Source organism: Oncorhynchus tshawytscha, linkage group LG31 (genome assembly GCF_018296145.1).
Source record: "Oncorhynchus tshawytscha isolate Ot180627B linkage group LG31, Otsh_v2.0, whole genome shotgun sequence".
Lineage (NCBI taxonomy): Eukaryota > Metazoa > Chordata > Actinopteri > Salmoniformes > Salmonidae > Oncorhynchus > Oncorhynchus tshawytscha.
Genome location: NC_056459.1, coordinates 29,663,775 through 29,688,119, shown reverse-complemented (window position 1 = coordinate 29,688,119; position 24,345 = coordinate 29,663,775). Strand labels below are relative to the sequence as shown.

Here is a 24,345-nt window from a genome sequence, read left to right as displayed (position 1 = left end):
AGCTTAATGTTATATTTGGTATATGGTATTCTATTAGGATCCCCATTAGCTTTTTAAATGTATTTTATTTAAATAAAATTTAAATACAAAAGATAGACAAGAACAGCCCAAAGACAGAACTACATCAATTTGAAAAAGGCACACATAGCCTACATATCAATGCGTACAAACAAAATATGTAGTTCAAAATAGGGAGAGGCCTTGTGCCATGAGGTGTTACTTTATCTGTTTTTTTTTAAACCAGGTTTGCTGTTCATTTAAGCAATATGAGATGGAATGGATTTATTCTGGATTTGGGGACTGTGAAAAATCTCTGGTGGCATGTCTGGTGGGGTATCTGTGTGTATCAGAGTTGTGTGTAAATTGACTATGCAAATTATTTGGGATTTTCAACACATTAATATTTACATAAAAATAAGCGATTCAGTCAATCTCTCCTCAACTCTTAGCCAAGAGCGACTGGCAGGCTTCATAGTTGAAGTTTACCTATGATGAAAATTACAGGCCTCTCATCTTTTTAAGTGGGAGAACTTGCACAATTGGTGGCTGACTAAATACTTTTTTGCCCCACTGTATGTTTTCTCAACAACAGGTTATGGTCAATAATATCAAAGGCTGCATTGAAATCTAACAGTACAGCTCCCGCAATCTTCTTATTATCTATTTCTTTCAACCAATCATCAGTCATTTGTGTCAGTGCAGTACCTTCTCTATAAGCATGCTGAAAATCTGTTGTCAATTTGTTTACAGAGTAATGGCATTGTGTTTGATCAATCACAATTTTTTCCAACAGTTTGCTAAGAGCTGGGAGAACCAGTAAAGGCCGCTTTACCACTCTTGGGTAGCGGAATGACTTTGGCTTCCTTCCAGACCTGAAGACAAATACTTTCCTCTAGGCTCAGATTAAAGATATGACAGATAGGAGTGGCTATAGACTCAGCTACCATCCTCAGTAGCTTTTCCATCTAAGTTGTCAATGCCAGGAGGTTTGTCATTATTGATAAATAATAATATTTCCACCTCTCCCACACTAACTTTACAAAATTCAAACTTTTAATGTTTTTATTTTATTATTAGATTTTGGAATCACGAGTACGATGGCTCACTGTTCGTAGTGCCTGTCCCAAATGGCTCATTAATGTAAATGTGCATATTGAAAGACACTGTCAGTAGTGATGTCATTTTGTAAATGTTATGTGGTGATATTGTTTCATAAACATGTTGCAATGTATATACTTTAGTATGTTTAGTTAATGGAAAATGTAGGTTTGACGAGGTAATTGCTTAATTAAATTGGTGTTAATTGTTCTGAGGGGAGGGGCTAGCCCTACAAAAGGAGCCTCTCTTTCAGTTCATGGGAGGCCATTTTGGATTGAGCTGTGAATGGGGTAGCATTGTTTAAAAAAAATATTTTTATTTTTATTTTTTGTGTTTTTATTTAAAAAACATTTTTAAATAATAAAGCTGTCCCATAAGGTATACGTTTGATGGCAGTACCGTTGTTTTTGTTCCGGAACCACTTTGTAAATAAACACCCTGAAGCACAGAAGAACATTTGCGGCTCCGCCATCTTTTTTATTTTGATAGAGGTTAGGTTTTCCAGTTTAGCCTTCTGGCCTACTCTACGTGACATACATGTGGATGATCTTGTTCTTGTAGTGTTTGTAAACACCCTGGTAGGTCGATTAATAACCTGAACCAGATTACAGGCAACGGTTACAATGAGAAGCTTCCTCTTGAGCGGACAGCTTGAGGAAACCCAGTCAACATTCAGGTCCCCAAAAAGGTAGACCTCTCTGTTTTACATCACATACACTATCAAGCATTCACACATATTATTCAGATACACAGCAATACCTCCCCCATAAGCATTTCTGTCTCTTCTATAGATGGTATGTGCTTGTAGGCATTGACTTCAGGACCATGGATAGCACCGGGTCATTTGAAGGCGGTTTCTACAGACCACATAGAGTACACCCCACCATACTTTTACCTCTGCATATAAAATAGTTTTCTCTCCATAAGCCGAAATGTAATTTATAGGCCCGTAGTGTATCGCATTGTGACCAATGGAGTGGGTGGAGTAGAACGTGTTGCTGGGTATAATATACCATACAGACCCTACTGAGTACTCCCCCACCCCCACTTTTACATCGACATAAATTATAGTTTTTCTTATACCATATAGTGTCCATGCACCCCATTTTAAAACCACAGTAAAAGGCCAGCAACACTATGTATTATTGTTACTATTGCCCCATGAAATGACACCATATACACACTGAACCAAAATATAAACACAAGACGTAAAGTGTTGGTCCCATCTTTGCGGAGATAAAATACAACAGATCATTTTCCATACGCACAAAAAGCTTTTTTCTCTTACGTTTTTGCCACCAATTTGTTTGCATCCCTGTTAGTGAGTATTTCTCCTTTATCAAGATAATCCATCCACCTGACAGGTGTGGCATATCAAGAAGCTGATTAAACGGCATGATCATTACACAGGTGCACCTTGTGCCGCTCTAAAATGTGCAGTTTGGTCACACAACACAATGCCACAGATTTCTCAAGTTTTAAGGGAGCGTGCAATTGGCATGCTGACTGCAGGAATGTCCACCAGAGATATTGACAGAGAGTTGAACGTTAATGTCTCTACCATAAGCCGCCTCCAAAATCGTTTTAGAGAATTTGGCAGTACGTCCAACCGGCCTCACAACACCATGTGTATGACATCACGTGGGCAAGTGGTTTGCTGATATCAATGTTGTGAACAGAGTGCCCCATGGTAGAGTCAGCTATGCCCTCCAATGAACCATCAAACAGGCAAAGCGTCAATACAGGACTAAGATTGAATCATACTACACCGGCTCCGATGCTCATCGAATGTGGCAGGGCTTGCAAACTATTACAGACTACAAAGGGAAGCACAGCCAAGAGCTGCCCAGTGACACCGGCCTACCAGACAAGCTAAATTACTTCTATGCTCACTTCAAGGCAAGCAACACTGAAACATGCATGAGAGCATCAGCTGTTCCGGATGAGTGTGTGATCATTCTCACCACAGTCAATGTGAGTAAGACCTTTAAACAGGTCAATATTCACAAGGCCGCAGGGGCAGACAGATTACCAGGACGTGTACTGTAAGTATGCGCTGACCAACTGGCAAGTGTCTTCACTGACATTTCCAACCTCTCCCTGTCTGAGTCTGTGATACCAACATGTTTCAAGCAGACCATGATACTCCCTGTGCCCAAGAACACCAAGGTAACCTGCCTAAATGACTACCGACCCGGTAGCACACGTCTGTTGCCATGAAATGCTTTGAAAGGCTGGTCATGGCTCACATCAACACCATTATCCCAGAAACCCTAGACCAACTCCAATTTCCATACCGTCCCAACAGATCCACAGATGCACTCCACACTACTAGATCTCTATTGCACTACACACTACTCTTTCCCACCTGGACAAAAGGAACACCTATGTGAGAATGCTGTTCATTGACTACAGCTCAGCGTTCAACACCATAGTGCCTACAATGCTCATCACTAAGCTAAGGACCCTGGGACTAAACACCTCCCTCTGCAACTGGATCCTGGACTTCCTGACGGGCCACCCCCAGGTGGTAAGGGTAGGTAACAACACATCTGCCACGCTGATCCTCAACACGGGGGCCCCTCAGGGGTGCGTGCTCAGTCTCCACCTGTACTCCCTGTTCACTCATTACGCAAGGCCAGACATAACTCCAACACCATCATTAAGTTTGCTGACGACACAACAGTGGTAGGCCTGATCACCGACAACGATGAGACAGCCTATAGGGAGGAGGTCAGAGACCTGACCGTGTGGTGCAAGGACAACAAACTCTCCCTCAACGGGATCAAGACAAAGGAGATGATTGTGGATTACAGAAAAAGGAGGACCAAGCACGCCCCCATTCTCATCGATGGGGCTCTAGCCTAGCAGGTTGAGAGCTTCAAGTTCCTTGGCGTACACATCACAAACAAACAAACAAACATGGTCCAAGCATACGATGACAGTTGTGAAGAGGGCACAACAAAACCTTTTCTCCCTCAGCAGACTGAAAAGATTTGGCATGGGTCGTTCCGATCCTTAAAAGGTTTTACAGCTGCACCATCGAGAGCATCCTGACAGACAAAATGATGATGCAAGCTTCCTAAAAAAAATATATATATAGATGACATTGATTTTAGCATTGACAAATTTGCCTTATCGCATAGTGGGGACCCTATAAAACATTGCTAGCTTCATTAACATCATTTTTGGAATTCTGAAATGTATTGGAATAAATGACCAAACTATAATACTAGCTAGCCAGCCATGGGTAACTGTAGCTAGCTAGCTACCTGACAGGAGGGCTAGCTAGCCAGCTATGGGTAACTGTAGCTAGCTAGCTACCTGACAAGAGGGCTAGCTAGCCAGCTATGGGTAACTGTAGCTAGCTAGCTAGCTACCTGACAGGAGGGCTAGCTAGCTGTGTTAGCTTGATAGGCACATTAATAGCTTTAGGTTGGTTGTTTTTAAGCTCAATTTCAAGATTTCCACTAAGGACTTTGCCATTTCGATCATCACTCTCCCTCACGAGGGACAATTAAGATACACTCGGATGTGACTGCAAGGGAGTGCATAACTGGCAGCAGGGAAGTCAGGCGCAGGAGAGCAGAACTGGGTCATCAACGGAGCAGTTTTATTCATAAAACCACCGGATACCAGAACAACAAACAAATGGGTACAAAACCCGGCGCGCACCAGAGAAAACGTGCACATGCACTTACAATAAACAATTCCGCACAAAGACATGGGAGGAACAGAGGGTTAAATACACAACATGTAATGAGGGAATTGTTTATTGGGAAGACAAGACAAAACAAAAGGAAAATGCCTTTTTTTTAAAAAACATAGCTAATATGGCTGACTTGCTTTCACAAATGTGGTTTCTACTGATAATTGAGATGTACAAACTATGGCACAAGAGAACAACGAGCGGATAAGAGGCAATCCGTATTTTCTATTAAGACATTAATGAGCGAGCTAGGACGGATGTTGTCATATAACTAATTGTTGAATTTGCAATTTCCAATTTGTTATGTCATGTTTAAGTCCAATGGAAGACGAGCACCAATACGTTTAATCTATCATTTCTCTTCCTTCTTTATCTTCATATGACAAGGAGTAAAATGATTTGCCAATAGATTTTCGACTTGATTCATGATGAAGACTGCTAGCTAAGATTCTGAAAGTATGATGTTGACATGGTCCGTCCAATCAAAGCTACTGGAGATATAACGTGATTTGACGTCATTTTATCTGTGACCAATGACCTTGAGCCTTCTTGGATGGGCACTTCTTATGTAACTCTATGTCAGAAATCAAAGGGTGAGAATTTTCGAGGTCTCCCCTATGAATTCACGGTGACGTAGTGTCCCCAAAATACGCTTTGTGTTTACTGCTGGCTTGCCCCAACACCACAGTAAGCACTGAGCTAGGCTGAAACACCTGCATTTTGGAGCTGCCTTACTAGGCTGAAACACCTGCATTTTGGAACTGCCTTACTAGGCTGAAACACCTGCATTTTGGAGCTGCCTTACTAGGCTGAAACACCTGCATTTTGGAACTGCCTTACTAGGCTGAAACACCTGCATTTTGGAGCTAGGCTGAAACACCTGCATTTTGGAACTGCCTTACTAGGCTGAAACACCTGCATTTTACTAGGCTGAAACACCTGCATTTTGGAACTGCCTTACTAGGCTGAAACACCTGCATTTTGGAACTGCCTTACTAGGCTGAAACACCTGCATTTTGGAGCTGCCTTACTAGGCTGAAACACCTGCATTTTGGAACTGCCTTACTAGGCTGAAACACCTGCATTTTGGAGCTGCCTTACTAGGCTGAAATACCTGCATTTTGGAGCTGCCTTACTAGGCTGAAACACCTGCATTTTGGAACTGCCTTACTCAAGAAAACAAAAAAAAGAGACCATGGTTTGTATGTGGTTTTATTAACTCAATGATATATACTGTATTTTTTTTTTTACATTGTGTGCAAACTGATATGTGACACGTATTAATGCCAAAATAACATGCAAAACATGACCAGTTGCCACTGGTGACGATGTAAAATGTTATTCAAGGGCTGCAGCCACTACGTTAATCATACCTGTTTCCTGTTGTGAAATGTCACCCTAAGGTGTCCCTCTCCTTGTTCAGGCGGCGCTCGGCTGTCGACTTCACCGGCCTTCTAGCCATCGCCGATCCACTTTTAATTTTGTCTAACACACCTGGTTTCAATTCCCCAATTACTTGTCCATTATTTAACCCTCTGTTCCCCCATGTTTGTTTGTGAGTAATTGTTTGTTTGTATACGGTCCGTTATGTGGGCTCACTTTATTGTATTGTATTTGTCTATTTTGAGTAAATGACGTTTATTTACTCATATCTGCTTTCCTGCGCCTGACTCCTATACACCAGCTACAGACAGACCACATTTCATAAGGATCTCCGGTACAGGCGCAGAAATAATTCCGCTGTTGCTCCAAACTATAGATCCACTTCATCGAATGGACTGATTGAACATCTTTTTTAAATGTTATTTTATTTAACCTTTATTTAACTAGGCAAGTCTTCAAGTAAACATTATGGAGAACAATTGAAATATTATACATACATACACCAAGGTACCAACGCCTGTTTTTATTCAAATTCTATTTATTTACAAAAAATATATAATAATTACTACACGTGTCCAGGGATAGGCCAACGTCGATCAACATAACTCTGATTTGAAAAGGGTGGTCTTGCCGAGGGATGTGTATATACATGAAATTATGGTTGACAGAGATAGTTGATGATGGAGGAAGCAAGTTCAATCAGTGATGAGTTTGTAACGGTGCCCAAAGCGTACAGTACCTTCTCTTCCTCCTCTCTCCCTCTCCTCTTCCTGCCTCCCCTTTTCCTCCCTCCTTCCTCCCAGGGGCTCAAAGCATATGGCTGAGTTGCATAGAATCTCACCCTCCCTCCCTCCCTCCCTCCTCCCCCTCCCTCCCCTCCCTCCCTCCCTCCCTCCCTCCCTCCCTCCCTCCCTCCCTCCCTCCCTCCCTCCCTCCCAAGTTCCTGAGAGAGCTGAATTAGAGAAGTGGATTTGGACCTGTGTTCGGAATACTGATGATGCCAGTCGGAATGGGGATTATTCCCAGTGTTCTGATGCCGTGTGCTTGTCCTTGTAGTTTCTATGGAGATACGTGTCTGATAAATCACCATGGGACTCAAGGATCCTTGATCTCCTTCTGTCTGTGCTTATGGACTACGTACTTCAATTCAAAAAGTCCAGAGACTAAGATGGTCATTGCAAATTATAGATTTTGTGGTCAATGAAACATTTCTTTGTGGATTTTAACGTGTGCTTTGGGATATTGTCTTGCTGGAAGATCCACTTGGGCTCCAAGTTTCAGCTTCCTGTCAGAGGCAAATAGGTTTTTGGCTAAAATGTCCTGGTAATTGGTAGAGTATATGATGCTGTTGGCCTTGACAAGGGCCTCAGGACCAGTGGAAGCCTAATAATCCGCAAAACATCAAAGATCCACCAACATGTTTTACAGTAGATATGAGGTTCTTTTTTGCATATGCATCCTTCTTTCGACGCCAAAGAGCTCTATTTTCGACTGATCTGATCATAGCACACAGTTCCAATCCAAGTGCCAATGCCCTTTATCAGACTCCAGACGTTTACATGTGTTGGTTGCTGTCAATAAAGGCTTTTTTTTCACGGCAACCATTCCAAATAACCTATTTGCTTGGAGGTGGCAACTAATTGTAGATGTGGAGACTTGGGGATCCAAAGATACGACCAGGTTCTGTAATTCTCTAATTTTGGCCCTTTTATTTTTCAATGCCTCCTGAACCATGTGTGTGGGGTCAAGATACTCTTACGTCCAATACCAGGCAAGCTTACCACTGTTCCAGTGGTTTTACACTTCTTAATTGTTGTCCTAATAGTGGTAAGTAGTATATTTTATTATTATTTCAACAAGGTCAACAAACATTTGTCTCTTTTTGTTTGTGAACTGTCTGCCTTTTCCTGTGGGGATTGATGAAATAGGGATTTTAAAAGTTACCTCATTTTATACCCCTTTGAAACAGGAAGCTATGGAAGGCCACAATACAGTTCCTTAATTAAACTGAGATTAAAATAAAATAAATGTAATAGGTAGAATGTTAATGGAGATTGAATTTTGTTTCATTTTATTTATGAGAATCTTTAGGGGTGGTAATAATTTGTTCGCCTATCTTTCAAAAAAATAAAAATCTTGTTAAAAAAAAATCTTTCTCTGAGCAATTGTATTAGTATTAAATAATATACTTTTCTGACAGTACAAAATAGCTCAGTTTGAGTTATTTGATTATTTCCCATATTTTACTCAGCCAATTATTGCTCATCTTTATCAAGGGGGACGATCATGTTGGACCTGACTGTATGTGTGTATAGTTTGTATATCAGGCTATAGTCAGCAGTGCAAGCAGTACTGCACAGATGGACAGAAAGATAGAGAGACAGACAGAACTGACAGAGTCACACAGAGACAAGGGCATCTGTACTGTGATGTGATCTGGTCTGTAATGTGAAACAGTAACACACACACACACGCACGCACACACGCATGCACACACACACACACACACACACATACACACAGAGAGAGAGAGAGAGAGAGAGAACTATTCACTCAAATGCTTTACAAGTTAATAAAAACTTTTTTTTTTTTTACATTAATACAGTTTTAGTTATTTATTTATTTAGCAAACTCTCAACAAACCTGTAGAAAAGACATATATAACACGTTACAGTATATAATCCTAACTCCTTAAAATCCACCCTCTGTAAAATGTGCCATCAAAGAGTGGGCCACCAACAAAATCATAAACAACAGATAAAATGCATCCCATGACATTTCCACATGCAAATAGTTCTGGATTCTATATGAAATGTTTAAGTAGTGCTGAAGGAACGAGGCACGAGAGCAACATGATTTCAAATTGAGGCTGAACTGACCGATTTAGTTTTGGGTTTCAACCCTCCTCATTAGGAAATGAGACTGAGAACGAGATTTGGGTCTTGGAGGAGTTCATTGATGCGGGTGTCTCTTATGTGTGCTTGTGTGTGTGTGTGTGCGTGTGTGTGTGCTTGTGTGTTTCTTGTGATATGCTTTGGATGTGCTTATACACAATCACCACAGTCATGTAAATGTTTTTCCGTTGCGTGAACTGCATCCTGTCATCTCTAAATGTGTAACACGATAGGTCTTTTAATATGACACATTTGAACCCAAAACATTTGATTCATAAAATAATTAATCAGACGTCCTCCTGAAGGGGATGATGACTTAATCTTTGCGAGAGGGAGGTAACCTAATTTCATTGGTCCTCGACTCGCTCATCAGTAATTTCATTCAGGGTAAGTGGAGTTAGCCGTGAGTTAGCCCGCCCCAGAGCAGGTTCATTCTGAAGGAATTATTGCTATAGAAATTTACCTGGCTAAAAGGTGAGCCACTTTCATAGGATCGGTTATCCAGAGTTTAACTCAGAGTTGACCAAAGTTACCTCTCTAACTCCTCAAACCTGATTCGTAGTATAGGGCTCAGGTTGTGTCTGGAAGTATCCTGGGCTAGACCTTTCACCAATCAGCTTCCTTCTGCTGGTGTGCGACCCGTGGAGAAGTTGGTTTAACTTTTGATAGCCTATCTCTGGGGCTAGTTAGGGACCGTCAAAAAATTACACAATATAAATGGTACAATATTTTCATGTTGCACATCTTTTAGTTCTCTTTACATTCTTTCAATATTTGTATATTAATTTCTACAATTTATAGTTGGTTTGAGGTTTTTAAGTAATGTACATTTGGAGCTATTGAAATTTTTTCCAAAAATTGTCAAAAAAATATTGTACATTGTGTAATTTATTGATGGTCCCTATCTAGACCCATAGTGATATCCAAAGTGAAACCAAATTAACCACAGTCAGTGTGCGCATAATGATCGGGTTTTTTGCACCTGTGCTAAGAATTGATGATTACTTGGGTGATGCCAGCTGTGGGCAGGATTGAAAGGAACTCAACCCAAGGAAAACTGTTACGTAGATTCCTTACATTTCACCAATCTTTGTTTTGGACGGTACTGACTTTATGACCAAAATGACCCTTTTTACACTTTCTAGTCAATTTAGACTCAATAACAAATGTTTCTGACTCATATTGATGCTACATAGGTCGTTATCAACCGGAGAAGTCGGTTGTTTGGTTCAGTCGCTCTTTAAACATGATTTGAAGCTACACATGATTTGTTTACAAAGTCTCCTATGTTACCACAACCCTAAACTATGGACTAATAGGCCCTTATGGTTATGATAAGTACAACTCTTACTAAACTTCAATTAGCCTATACTGTATGTAATATTGTTAAACAATATTGAAAGTCACCTTTAAAAGGTGTGTGTGTGTGTTAAACCCATTAGGCCAGCATGCAGTAATACATTACGTAGTGAAATCACCAGATTAAACTACTTTTCTGGGCTACACTACTGTATGCAGTGTGTGTGTGTTTATAATTTGTGTGTGCATGTTTATAATGGGTGTGTGTGTATTTATAACGGGTGTGTGTTTATAATGGCTGTGGGTGTATGCATGATTATAATGGGTGTGTGTATGCATGATTATAATGGGTGTGTGTATGCATGATTATAATGGGTGTGTGTGTATTTATAACGGGTGTGTGTGTTTATAATAGTGTGTGTGTGTTTATAATGGGTGTGTGTGTGTTTAATATATGTGTGTGTTTATAATGGGCGTGTGTTTGGTTATTTCAATGGGTGTATGTGTGTTTATAATGTGTGTGTGTTTATAATGTGTGTGTTTATAATGGGTGTGTAATGGGTGTGTGTGTTTATAATGTGTGTGTGTTTATAATGGGTGTGTAATGGGTGTGTGTGTGTGTTTTATAATGGGTGTGTGTGTGTTTATAATGGGTGTGTTTATAATGGTGTGTGTGTGTGTGTTTATAATGGGTGTGTAATGGGTGTGTGTGTGTTTATAATGGGTGTGTGTGTGTTTATAATGGGTGTGTAATGGGTGTGTGTGTGTTTATAATGGGTGTGTTTATAATGGGTGTGTGTGTGTTTATAATGGGTGTGTTTGTGTGATCAGGGACTGAAGGGTCTGGTAGATTCGTCATAGTCAGACAGACATTTTGGATGGATTCCTTTTGCGTTGTAGTAATCCACCACCTGATTGGGCACCTCTGCTAACACACTCTTAGCAAGCGCAGCCGGGGACGCCTGAGGAAACACACACACACAAATATTATACACACACATATTACACACGCAGACACACACACAGACATTACACCTCAAAGACTTTGTAATTTTAACTGTACACCAACATCCTTTGTTTGTTTGTTCGTTCGTTCGTTCTCTGTCTGTCTGTCTGTCTGTCTGTCTGTCTGTCTGTCTGTCTGTCTGTCTGTCTGTCTGTCTGTCTGTCTGTCTGTCTGTCTGTCTGTCTGTCTGTCTGTCTGTCTGTCTGTCTTCCCTCTCTTTCTCTCTCTCTCTCTCCTCCTCCTCCCTCTCTTTATCTCTCTCCTCCCTCCCTCCCTCTCTCTTCTCTCTCTCTTTCTCCTCCCTCCTCTCTTTCTCTCTCTTTCTCCTCCCTCCTCTCTTTCTCTCTCTTTCTCCTCCCTCTCTCTTTCTCTCTCTTTCTCCTCCCTCCTCTCTTTCTCTCTTTCTCCTCCCTCCTCTCTTTATCTCTCTCCTCCCTCCTCTCTTTCTCTCTCTCTCCTCCCTCCTCTCTTTCTCTCTCTTTCTCCTCCCTCCTCTCTTTCTCTCTCTTTCTCCTCCCTCCCTCTTTATCTCTCTCCTCCCTCCTCTCTCTCTCTCCTCCCTCCTCTCTCTTTCTCTCTCTTTCTCCTCCCTCCCTCTCTTTCTCTCTCTTTCTCCTCCCTCCTCTCTTTCTCTCTCTTTCTCCTCCCTCCTCTCTTTCTCTCTCTTTCTCCTCCCTCCTCTCTTTCTCTCTCTCCTCCCTCCTCTCTTTCTCTCTCTCCTCCCTCCTCTCTTCTCTCTCTTTCTCCTCCCTCCTCCTCTCTTTCTCCTCCCTCCTCTCTTTCTCTCTTTCTCCTCCCTCTCTCTCTTTCTCTCTCTTTCTCCTCCCTCCTCTCTTTCTCTCTCTTTCTCCTCCCTCCTCTCTTTCTCTCTCTTTCTCCTCCCTCCTCTCTTTCTCTCTCTTTCTCCTCCCTCCTCTCTTTCTCTCTCTCTCTCTTTCTCTCCTATATAAAAAAGGTTCTATCTGGAACCTAAAAGTGTTCTTCGGCTGTCCCCATACGAGAACCATTTGAATAACACCTTTTGGCTCCAGGTAGAACCCTTGTGGGTTCCATGTAGTACCCGTTCCACAGAGGGATCTACCTGGAACCAAAAAGAGATCTATCTGGACCCAAAAAGGGTTATCCTACGGGGACAGCTGAAGAATGCTTTCCCTAATAGTGTACCTGTTATTACCAGGTCTCTCAGGGTCTTAGTCTTTCTGATCCTCTTTGAAAGGAAACTACAGAGCAGAAAATCACCTCTCCAACCTCCTCTCTGGTTCTTTCTCTCTATTCTGCCTCTCTCCATCTGTTCTGCAGTGAGCCTGTGACATAATTCTTTGATTTCTGCGCCTGTCAGAATTTAAATACACCATGACAAACACACACCTCCGGGAAAGAGCCAACGGATAAATGCGTTTTGACCAGCGGAGCTACACCACGTCACTGCTTGTTATTCATACATGCATTCACACACACACACACACACACACACACACACACACACACACACACACACACACACACACACACACACACACACACACACACACACACACACACACACACACACACACACGCACACACACACACACACACACACGCACACACACTTACATGTTTGAAGTCTTTAAAGGGAACAAACTGGACAATGTCTCTGAGAACAGGCTCTCCTTTTGGGGACCTAGGGACACATTATCATTGTATAATTATGAATCATTATATTTGTATTTATTTTATTTATTTAACTTGGCAAGTCAGTTAAGAACAAATTCTTATTTACAATGACGGCCTACACACTTTGACGGCCTACACATCCTAAATGTTGTTATAAGACAGACTGACAGAGAGGTATAACAGACTAACCTGAGTATTCCATCGTCTCCATCCAGCATCTGCATGTCACTGAAGTCAGCGTTTCCCACTCCTACTATGATGACAGACATGGGCAGGTGGGAAGCATGGACTATAGCTTCTCTAGTGTCAGCCATGTCTGTTATCACTCCATCTGTTAGGATCAACAGGATGAAATACTCCTAGAGAGGAGAGAGAGGGAGAGAGAGAAAAGGCACGAGAGAGGAGGGCAGAGAGAGAGGGAGGGAAGAGAGAGAGAGAGTGGTGCAGAGAGGAAGGGAGGGAGAGAGAGAGAGAGGAGGGCAGAGAGAGAGGGAGGGAAGAGAGAAAGGGAGAGAGAGAGAGAGAGAGAGGAGGGCAGAGAGAGAGGGAGGGAAGAGAGAGAGAGAGGAGGGCAGAGAGAGAGGGAGGGAAGAGAGAGAGAGAGTGGTGCAGAGAGGAAGGGAGGGAGAGAGAGAGAGAGGAGGGCAGAGAGAGAGGGAGGGAAGAGAGAGGGGAGAGAGTGGAGAGAGAGAGAGAGGAGGGCAGAGAGAGAGGGAGGGAAGAGAGAGAGAGAGAGGAGGGCAGAGAGAGAGGGAGGGAAGAGAGAGAGTGGTGCAGAGAGGAAGGGAGGGAGAGAGAGAGAGAGGAGGGCAGAGAGAGAGTGGTGCAGAGAGGAAGGGAGGGAGAGAGAGAGAGGGGCAGAGAGAGAGAGATGGAGGGAAGAGAGAGAGGGGCAGAGAGGAAGGGAGGGAGAGAGAGAGAGAGAGAGGGGGAGGGAGAGAGCAAGAGAGCGAGAGAGAGGGGCAGGGAGAGAGGGGGCAAAGATAGAGAGAGAGGGGCAGAGAGAGCGAGAGAGAGGGGCAGGGAGAGAGGGGGCAAAGATAGAGAGAGAGGGGCAGAGAGAGAGAGAGGGAGGGAGGGAGGGAGGGAGAGGGAGGGAGAGAAAGAGGGGGTAGATAGAGAGAGAGAAAATTAGGGAGAGAGAGAGGGGCAGAGGGAGGGAGGGGCAGAAAGGGAGGGAGGGAGGGGCAGAGAGAAAATGATGAAGGGGTTCAAAGGTAGTGTCAGCCGACAGGTTCAGAACAAAATATTCAAAATATTATACTATGCCAGCAGATGTTTTGATTGGTCTGTAAGTCATAAGAAAGTTGCTGTTGCTGGGCAATGTTTATACTAAATGACTGATGAATGATCACCGATCTGTTCCTCACCATAGCTTCCTTGGTGTGCATCTCCTCTGAGGCAGAAGAAGCAACTTTCTGTATGATGGGAGCGATGTTGGTCGGTCCGTACAGCTGGATCTTAGGGAGACAGCCCTGGTAGGCTTCCACCACACCCTGGATACCTGAAACACACACATGAGTACGGACACACACACACACATGAGTATGGACACACACACACACTCACACACACACACACACACACACACACACACACACACACACACACACACACACACACACACACACACACACACACACACACACACACACACACACACACACACACACACACACACACACACACACCAGTGGTGAAGTAGCTGAAACATTCTCCTTTTCCTCTACTGATCAAGGAGATGCCCTGTCTTTGTAGATAACACACATCACACACACTGCCAAGCCAGATGTTTAAAGTGAATAATTTCACACATTCAGATTAGTGTATTATAAACTTAACTTAAATAACCTCTCACACCCACACCAGGCCAGTTGTGTGTGTGTGTGTGTGTGTGTGTGTGTGTGTGTGTGCGTGCGTGCGTGTTACATGTGTGTGTATTAGAAGGGGTGACAGGCGTGATGCTCACCAGAACATTCTGGATTGTCTTCATCAAAGTTCACGGCAAAATCGTGTGAGACCTGAGAACGTGTGAGAGTGGAGTTTACACACAGACACGCCTCACAACATAGTGTAATATCTACTGGAATGGAACTCTAGAACACCATTTTGAAGATCAACTAGGCGACTCCAAACATCACTCTCCAGACATCCCCAAAGCAGCTTTGATTGAATATCTCTAACCTTGAAGTCAGGTGGGATCTGACCTCCAAACCCAAACACTGGAAACATCTTATCACTAGACACAGAGAGAGAGAGAGAGAGAGAGAGAGAGAGAGAGAGAGAGAGAGAGAGAGACAGAGAGAGAGAGAGAGACAAGAGAGAGAGGAGAGAGAGAGAGAGAGAGAAGAGAGAGAGAAAGACGGGGAGAGAGAGAGAGAGAGAGAAGGAGAGAGAGAGAGAGAAGGAGAGAGAGAAAGACGGGGAGAGAGAGAGAGAGAGAGAGAGAGAGAAGGAGAGAGAGAAAGACGGGGGGAGAGAGAGAGAGAGAGAGAGAGAAGGAGAGAGAGAGAGAGAAGGAGAGAGAGAAAGACGGGGAGAGAGAGACGGGGAGAGAGAGAGACGGGGAGAGAAAGAGATGGGGAGAGAGAGAGAGAGAGAGAGAGGGAGAGGGAGAGGGAGACAGAGAGTGAGAGAGACAGGGAGAGAGAGAGAGAGAGAGAGAGAGAGACAAAGAGAGAGAGAGAGATGGGGAGAGAGAGAAAGTCACTAACATTACTTGATGCAATGAGTTATGTGGAACTTCTTGCCTAAAGTAAACAAGCTATCATCATTGTCCCATTACAGTTCATTGATTAGGTAATTGATAAGTTACCTGTCATAGTCTTGACATATTTCGCCCACAGCCACCAGGGCTTTCAGGTATTCATTGGGCTGGTATGGATGGATGTAGTGGAGAGAACAACTGTTTTTGGGGTCTCCGTTTGACGCTGTAAAGTCTATGGCCACCTGAGACACACACACACAGCCACACACACAGTCACGCACACAATGTAAAGGTTGTATAACCAAGTCGCTATGGTGACCATTCATACTGAGATACATCGGGCATCATCTGGCAGCAGCATAATGTTAGGCGGATCCTGCCGGGACAGGATCCAGTACCACTCAGTTTTGGACTGTTTTATTCTGGCACCTATTTGACCGGATCCCCTCGTGGCATGAAAATAATTGTCACTATTCTAATAGAAGCGATCAGAGTTAAATCAAGTTACCTCCTCATTAATTATCCTGCCACCTAAAAAACGTATAGGCTGATTTTCAGTCAGCGGCTATATTCGGACTTCTGAGAATTGATTCGGGTCGGACCGGTCCGTCCCGTTGCAGGTTTGCACAACACTGTAGCCAATGTTTTGAGCCCAACACCTGGCTGTTGTGGCGAGAGAGAGAGAGAAGCGCGTTATCACTAGAATGAGATTAAATTTCCATGACCTGGTTATGCTCTAAAAGACAGGAGCTGTCATTTCTGCAGCGTTGCACTTTATTATTGATCTACAGTTATTTAATATGCCAATTAGTTACATTTTTTCCTTATGGAATCATATCCGCCTGAGGTTCACCCAATTGATGCAACACACAACTCCATTTTGCTGATCCCTGCCTACAGACAGAAACTAAAACAAGAAGCTCCCACGCTGAGGTCTGTCCAACGCTGGTCCGACCAAGCTGACTCCACACTCCAAGACTGCTTCCATCACGTGGACTGGGAGATGTTTCGTATTGCGTCAGACAACAACATTGACGAATACGCTGATACGGTGTGCGAGTTCATTAGAACGTGCGTTGAAGATGTCGTTCCCATAGCAACGATTAAAACATTCCCTAACCAGAAACCGTGGATTGATGGCAGCATTCGTGTGAAACTGAAGGCACGAACCACTGCTTTTAATCAGGGCAAGGTGTCTGGTAACATGACTGAATACAAACAGTGCAGCTATTCCCTCCGCAAGGCTATCAAACAAGCTAAGCGCCAGTACAGAGACAAAGTAGAATCTCAATTCAACGGCTCAGACACAAGAGGTATGTGGCAGGGTCTACAGTCAATCACGGACTACAGGAAGAAACCCAGCCCAGTCACGGACCAGGATGTCTTGCTCCCAGGCAGACTAAATAACTTTTTTGCCCGCTTTGAGGACAATACAGTGCCACTGACACGGCCTGCAACGGAAACATGCGGTCTCTCCTTCACTGCAGCCGAAGTGAGTAAGACATTTAAACGTGTTAACCCTCGCAAGGCTGCAGGCCCAGACGGCATCCCCAGCCGCGCCCTCAGAGCATGCGCAGACCAGCTGGCCGGTGTGTTTACGGACATATTCAATCAATCCCTATACCAGTCTGCTGTTCCCACATGCTTCAAGAGGGCCACCATTGTTCCTGTTCCCAAGAAAGCTAAGGTAACTGAGCTAAACGACTACCGCCCCGTAGCACTCACATCCGTCATCATGAAGTGCTTTGAGAGACTAGTCAAGGACCATATCACCTCAACCCTACCTGACACCCTTGACCCACTCCAATTTGCTTACCGCCCAAATAGGTCCACAGACGATGCAATCTCAACCACACTGCACACTGCCCTAACCCATCTGGACAAGAGGAATACCTATGTGAGAATGCTGTTCATCGACTACAGCTCGGCATTCAACACCATAGTACCCTCCAAGCTCGTCATCAAGCTCGAGACCCTGGGTCTCGACCCCGCCCTGTGCAACTGGGTACTGGACTTCCTGACGGGCCGCCCCCAGGTGGTGAGGGTAGGCAACAACATCTCCTCCCCGCTGATCCTCAACACTGGGGCCCCACAAGGGTGCGTTCTGAGCCCTCTCCTGTACTCCCTGTTCACCCACGACTGCGTGGCCATGCACGCCTCCAACTCAATCATCAAGTTTGCGGACGACACAACAGTGGTAGGCTGTACCATCACTCATTCATATATCCTTATGTACATATTCTTTATCCCCTTATACTGTGTATAAGACAGTAGTTTTTTTGGAATTGTTAGTTAGATTACTTGTTCGTTATTACTGCATTGTCGGAACTAGAAGCACAAGCATTTCGCTACACTCGCATTAACATCTGCTAACCATGTGTATGTGACAAATAAAATTTGATTTGATTTGATTTGACAATCTCAGCTACAAAGTGTCAAACTCATTCCAGGGAGGGCGGAGTGTCTGTGGCTTTTCGCTCCACCCTTCTGTTTGATCGATGAATTAATGTCACTAATTAGTAAGGAACTGCCCTCACCAGGTTGTCTAGGTCTGAACTGAACTCCCCTCACCAGGTTGTCTAGGTCTGAACTGAACTACCCTCACCAGGTTGTCTAGGTCTTAACAGTACTCCCCTCACCAGGTTGTCTAGGTCTTAACTGAACTCCCCTCACCAGGTTGTCTAGGTCTGAACTGAACTCCCCTCACCAGGTTGTCTAGGTCTTAACTGAACCTCCCTCACCAGGTTGTCTTAACTGAACTCCCTCACCAGGTTGTCTAGGGTCTTAACTGAACTCCCCTCACCAGGTTGTCTAGGTCTTAACAGAACTCCCCTCACCAGGTTGTCTTAACTGAACTCCCCTCACCCCTCACCAGGTTGTCTTAACAGAACTCCCCTCACCAGGTTGTCTAGGTCTTAACTGAACTCCCCTCACCAGGTTGTCTTAACTGAACTCCCTCACCAGGTTGTCTAGGTTAACTGAACTCCCCTCACCAGGTTGTCTAGGTCTTAACAAAACTCACCCCCTCACCAGGTTGTCTAGGTCTTAACTGAACCCCCTCACCAGGTTGTGTCTTAACTGAACTCCCTCACCAGGTTGTCTAGGTCTTAACTCCCCTCACCAGGTTGAACTCTCCCTCACCAGGTTGTCTAGGTCTTAACTGAACTAACCCCCTCACCAGGGTTGTCTTAACAGAACTGAACCCCCTCACCAGGTTGTCTAGGTCTTAACTGAACTCCCCTCCCCCTCACCAGGTTGTCTTAACAGAACTCCCCTCACCAGGTTCACCAGGTTGTCTAGGTCTTAACTGAACTCCCTCACCAGGGTGAACCCCCTGTCTTAACTTAACTGAACCCCCTCACCAGGTTGTTAGGTCCCCCTCACCAGGTTGTTGTCTTAACTGAACTCCCTCACCAGGTTGAACCCCTGTCTTAACTGAACTCCCCCTCACCAGGTTGTCTAGGTCTTAACTGAACCCCCTCACCAGGTTGTCTAGGTCTTAACTGAACCCCCTCACCAGGTTGTCTTAACTGAACTCCCTCACCAGGGTTGTCTTAACTGAACTCCCCTCACCAGGTTGTCTGTCTTAAGGTTGTCTAGGTCTTAACTGAACTCCCCTCACCAGGTTGTCTAGGTCTTAACTGAACTCCCCTCACCAGGTTGTCTAGGTCTTGAACCCCCTCACCAGGTTGTCTTAACTGAACCCCTCACCAGGTTGTTGTCTTAACTGAACTCCCTCACCAGGTCTTAACTGAACACCAGGTTGTCTAGGTCTCACCAGGTTGTCTAGGTCTTAACTGAACTGAACCCCTCACCAGGTTGTCTCACCAGGTCTTAACTGAACTCCCCTCACCAGGTTGTCTAGGTCTTAACTGAACTCCCCTCACCAACTAGGTCCCTCCCTCACCAGGTTGTCTTAGGTCTTCACCAGGTTGTCTAGGTCTTAACTGAACCCCTCACCAGGTTGTCTAGGTCTTAACTGAACTCCCCTCACCAGGTTGTCTAGGTCTTAACTGAACTCCCTCACCAGGTTGTCTCACCAGGTCTTAACTGAACTCCCCTCACCAGGTTGTCTAGGTTGTCTTACTCCCTCACTGAACTCCCCTCACCAGGTTGTCTAACAGAACTCCCTCACCAGGGTCTTAACTGAACTCCCCTCACCAGGTTGTCTAGGTCTTAACTGAACTCCCCTCACCAGGTTGTCTAGGTCTTAACTGAACTCCCTCACCAGGTCTTGAACTCCCTCACCAAGGTCTTAACAGAACTCCCCTCACCAGGTTGTCTAGGTCTTAACTGAACTCCCTCACCAGGTTGTCTAGGTCTTAACTGAACCCCCTCACCAGGTTGTCTAGGTCTTAACTGAACTCCCTCACCAGGTTGTCTAGGTCTTAACTGAACTGAACTCCCTCACCAGGTTGTCTGAACTCCCCTCACCAGGTTGTCTAGGTAACAGAACTCCCTCACCAGGTTGTCTAGGTCTTAACTGAACTCCCCTCACCAGGTTGTCTAGGTCTTAACAGAACTAACAGAACTCCCCTCACCAGGTTGTCTAGGTCTTAACAGAACTCCCCTCACCAGGTTGTCTAGGTCTTAACAGAACTCCCCTCACCAGGTTGTCTTAACAGAACTAACAGAACCCCTCACCAGGTTGTCTTAACAGAACTCCCCTCAACTTAACAGAACCCCTCACCAGGTTGTCTTAACAGAACTCCCCTCACCAGGTTGTCTAGGTCTTAACAGAACTCCCCTCACCAGGTTGTCTAGGTCTTAACAGGTTGTCCCTCACCAGGTTGTCTTAACAGAACTCCCCCCCTCACCAGGTTGTCTTAACTGAACTCCCCTCACCAGGTTGTCTAGGTCTTAACAGAACTCCCCTCACCAGGTTGTCTTAACAGAACTCCCTCACCAGGTTGTCTAGGTCTTAACAGAACTCCCCTCACCAGGTTGTCTAGGTCTTAACAGAACTCCCCTCACCAGGTTGTCTCACCAGGTCTTAACAGAACTCCCCTCACCAGGTTGTCTTAACAGAACTCCCCTCACCAGGTTGTCTTAACAGAACTCCCTCACCAGGTTGTCTTAACAGAACTCCCCTCACCAGGTTGTCTAGGTCTTAACAGAACTCCCTTCACCAGGTTGTCTTAACAGAACTCCCCTCACCAGGTTGTCTTAACAGAACTCCCTCACCAGGTTGTCTTAACAGAACTCCCCTCACCAGGTTGTTAGGTCTTAACAGAACTCCCCTCACCAGGTTGTCTTAACAGAACTCCCCTCACCAGGTTGTCTTAACAGAACTCCCTCACCAGGTTGTCTTAACAGAACTCCCCTCACCAGGTTGTCTTAACTGAACTCCCCTCACCAGGTTGTCTTAACAGAACTCCCCTCACCAGGTTGTCTTAACAGAACTCCCCTCACCAGGTTGTCTTAACTGAACTCCCCTCACCAGGTTGTCTTAACAGAACTCCCCTCACCAGGTTGTCTAGGTCTTAATTGACAGGGGAAACAAAACTGCAGTCACCCCTGTATCAATAAATTGAAATACATTTGCCAAAATTATAGAATTATCCTAGAACTACTTCTGTCTGTACAGAAATAAATGTAATAATTCAAAGCACTACATCAGAGAGTAGAATTTAGCCATCAATAGCTTTAAAAATGTTGTTGCTGTGGATTGTGTTTAGCCCAAATTAAAGCACATACAGTCGGGAACCATTGGCAAATATCAAACAGCTGGTTGTTGATTTTGTATCTGTCAGTGAAGAGTGAGCAGCTAAAATATGTTATACAATCGCTGGGAAAGCACAGGTTGGAAAGCAAGTCTACTGCTGAAAAAGAGAAGACTATACAGTATATTATCTGTCTGTAGGCTACCAAAATATTGTATCAACTCCCAACATTGAGGGAACAACATTGTTTTACTAAGTACCTAGGCTGTGTTGAGGGATATAGGCATAAGCTCATCCGCCATCACAAGTGAGTGTGTTGCACATTGAGTTGGTCAGTGCCACTGGACAGACCACTATAATTTCCTTCTCATATCTCATCTTTCCGCTCGTTTCGTTAGCCTAGGACTAGGCTATTGGCTGCATTCAAGACAAGGTCGTTTATACTGATCTCAGTTTGTCAGTTTCAGTTTCAGAATTGGATCACTTGTGTGGTTTAAAAAAATGATTCTGCTTATAATACTTATAATACTTATTTTCCACCATAATTTGCAAATAAATTCATAAAAAATCCTACAATGTGATTTTCTGGATTTTTTCCCCCTCATTTTGTCTGTCATAGTTGAAGTGTACCTATGATGAAAATTACAGGCCTCTCTCATCTTATTAAGTGGGAGAACTTGCACAATTGGTGGCTGACTAAATACTTTTTTGCCTCACTGTACATCTGGCAGCCAAGCACAAGTGCTCAGTGTAGCCTTTTATCGCTCTAGACTTTTGGGGTGTGAGTTCACTAATTTAGAATGTTTCCGAAAGCAGCCGGTCTAGACTCCATCTTTTAATGGGGAGGCAGGTAGCCTAGTGGTTAGAGCATTGGACTAGTAACTGAAAGGTTGCAAGATCGAATCCCCGAGCTGACAAGGTAAAAATCTGTCATTCTGCCCCTGAACAAGGCAGTTAACTCACTGTTCCTAGGCCGTCATTGAAAATAAGAATTTGTTAAATAAGAGAAGAGGGACAAATAATATAACGGAAATGAGAATAACACATTTAAACAAGTCATGATGACCAGCATACGTGAAAGGAATAGAGCCCTGCACAAGCATGAATATTAAACCCTACCCAGCCTGCGATGTTCAGGCCCTACTCTACCCAGCCTGCGATGTTCAGGCCCTACTCTACCCAGCCTGTGATGTTCAGGCCCTACTCTACCCAGCCTGCGATGTTCAGGCCTTACTCTACCCAGCCTGCGATGTTCAGGCCTTACTCTACCCAGCCTGCGATGTTCAGGCCCTACTCTACCCAGCCTGCGATGTTCAGGCCCTACTCTACCCAGCCTGTGATGTTCAGGCCCTACCCTACCCAGCCTGCGATGTTCAGGCCCCTCTACCCAGTCCGTGATGTTCAGGCCCTACCCTACCCAGCCTGCGATGTTCAGGCCCTACTCTACCCAGTCCGTGATGTTCAGGCCCTACCCTACCCAGCCCGCGATGTTCAGGCCCTACCCTACCCAGTCCGTGATGTTCAGGCCCTACTCTACCCAGCCTGCGATGTTCAGGTCCTACTCTACCCAGCCTGCGATGTTCAGGCCCTACTCTACCCAGTCCGCGATGTTCAGGCCCTACCCTACCCAGCCCATGATGTTCAGGCCCTACCCTACCCAGCCCGCGATGTTCAGGCCCTACCCTACCCAGCCCGCAATTTTCAGGCCCTACCCTACCCAGTCCGTGATGTTCAGGCCCTACCCTACCCAGTCCGTGATGTTCAGTTCCTACCCTACCCAGCCCGCGATGTTCAGGCCCTACCCTACCCAGCCCGCGAAGTTCAGGCCCTACCTACTTTTAGGTGTCAGGGAAAATGTGTGGAGTAAAAAGTACAATATTTTTTTTAGGAATGTAGTGAAGTAAAAGTAAAAGTTGTCCAAAATATGAATAGTAAAGTAAAGTACAGATACCCCCAAAAACTACTTAAGCAGCACTTTCCAGTATTTTTAATGAAGTTCTTTACACCACTGATTAGCTGCTACTTTCGGTCTGTCCCTCGCTCCCTCAGCTTGCTCTGCATGCACTCTACTCATGGCGGTTCTGAGTCTGTGCGTAACCATAGCAACAGCTCCGCTTGGGCTGCTCTGCTCAATGAAGAGACATGAGAGAGCTGTCAGCTACTTTTATTCATTCTAAACTAGAAAAACTCAAGGAAATAATCTCTCCAGTCTTATATTTGACAAGGTTGAAGCACTTCCGACACCATGTTATGACCTTAGTCAGATATGACAGATGACTGTGCAGCAGAGAACGAGCAACTGGCTCTGGTTCAAAATGTTACGGATCAATTTAGTGAAGCCCTGAATGTACCCTAGTTATTGATGGAAAAACAGGCCCTACCCGGCCCTGGATGCACCCTAGTTATTGATGGAAAAACAGGCCCTACCCGGCCCTGGATGTACCCTAGTTATTGATGGAAAAACAGGCCCTACCCGGCCCTGGATGCACCCTAGTTATTGATGGAAAAACAGGTCCTACCCAGTCCTGGATGTACCCTAGTTATTGATGGAAAAACAGGCCCTACCCAGCCCTGGATGTACCCTCGTTATTGATGGAAAAACAAGCCCTACCCAGCCCTGGATGTACCCTAGTTATTGATGGAAAAACAGGCCCTACCCGGCCCTGGATGTACCCTAGTTATTGATGGAAAAACAGGCCCTACCCGGCCCTGGATGCACCCTAGTTATTGATGGAAAAACAGGCCCTACCCGGCCCTGGATGTACCCTAGTTATTGATGGAAAAACAGGCCCTACCCAGCCCTGGATGTACCCTAGTTATTGATGGAAAAACAAGCCCTACCCAGCCCTGGATGTACCCTAGTTATTGATGGAAAAACAGGCCCTACCCGGCCCTGGATGTACCCTAGTTATTGATGGAAAAACAGGCCC

At 44.7% G+C, this 24,345-nt stretch overlaps 1 protein-coding gene across 2 annotated transcripts in view; it reads right to left on the bottom strand.

Moving 5' to 3' along the window:
• Nucleotides 1–11,135: 11,135 nt before the first annotated feature.
• Nucleotides 11,136–24,345, bottom strand: part of LOC112240727 (copine-4-like) — a 45,341-nt gene continuing 32,131 nt past the window's right edge. For both annotated transcript variants that reach the window (XM_042310550.1, XM_042310551.1), the window contains exons 12-18: nt 15,861–15,994; nt 15,230–15,284; nt 15,015–15,066; nt 14,416–14,549; nt 13,235–13,404; nt 12,986–13,052; nt 11,136–11,345 (exon numbers count right to left, since the gene is read on the bottom strand). In XM_042310550.1, coding sequence (XP_042166484.1) covers nt 11,211–11,345; nt 12,986–13,052; nt 13,235–13,404; nt 14,416–14,549; nt 15,015–15,066; nt 15,230–15,284; nt 15,861–15,994 — 747 coding nt within the window. In that variant the 3' untranslated portion in view covers nt 11,136–11,210. The remainder of the gene's footprint in view (nt 11,346–12,985; nt 13,053–13,234; nt 13,405–14,415; nt 14,550–15,014; nt 15,067–15,229; nt 15,285–15,860; nt 15,995–24,345) is intronic.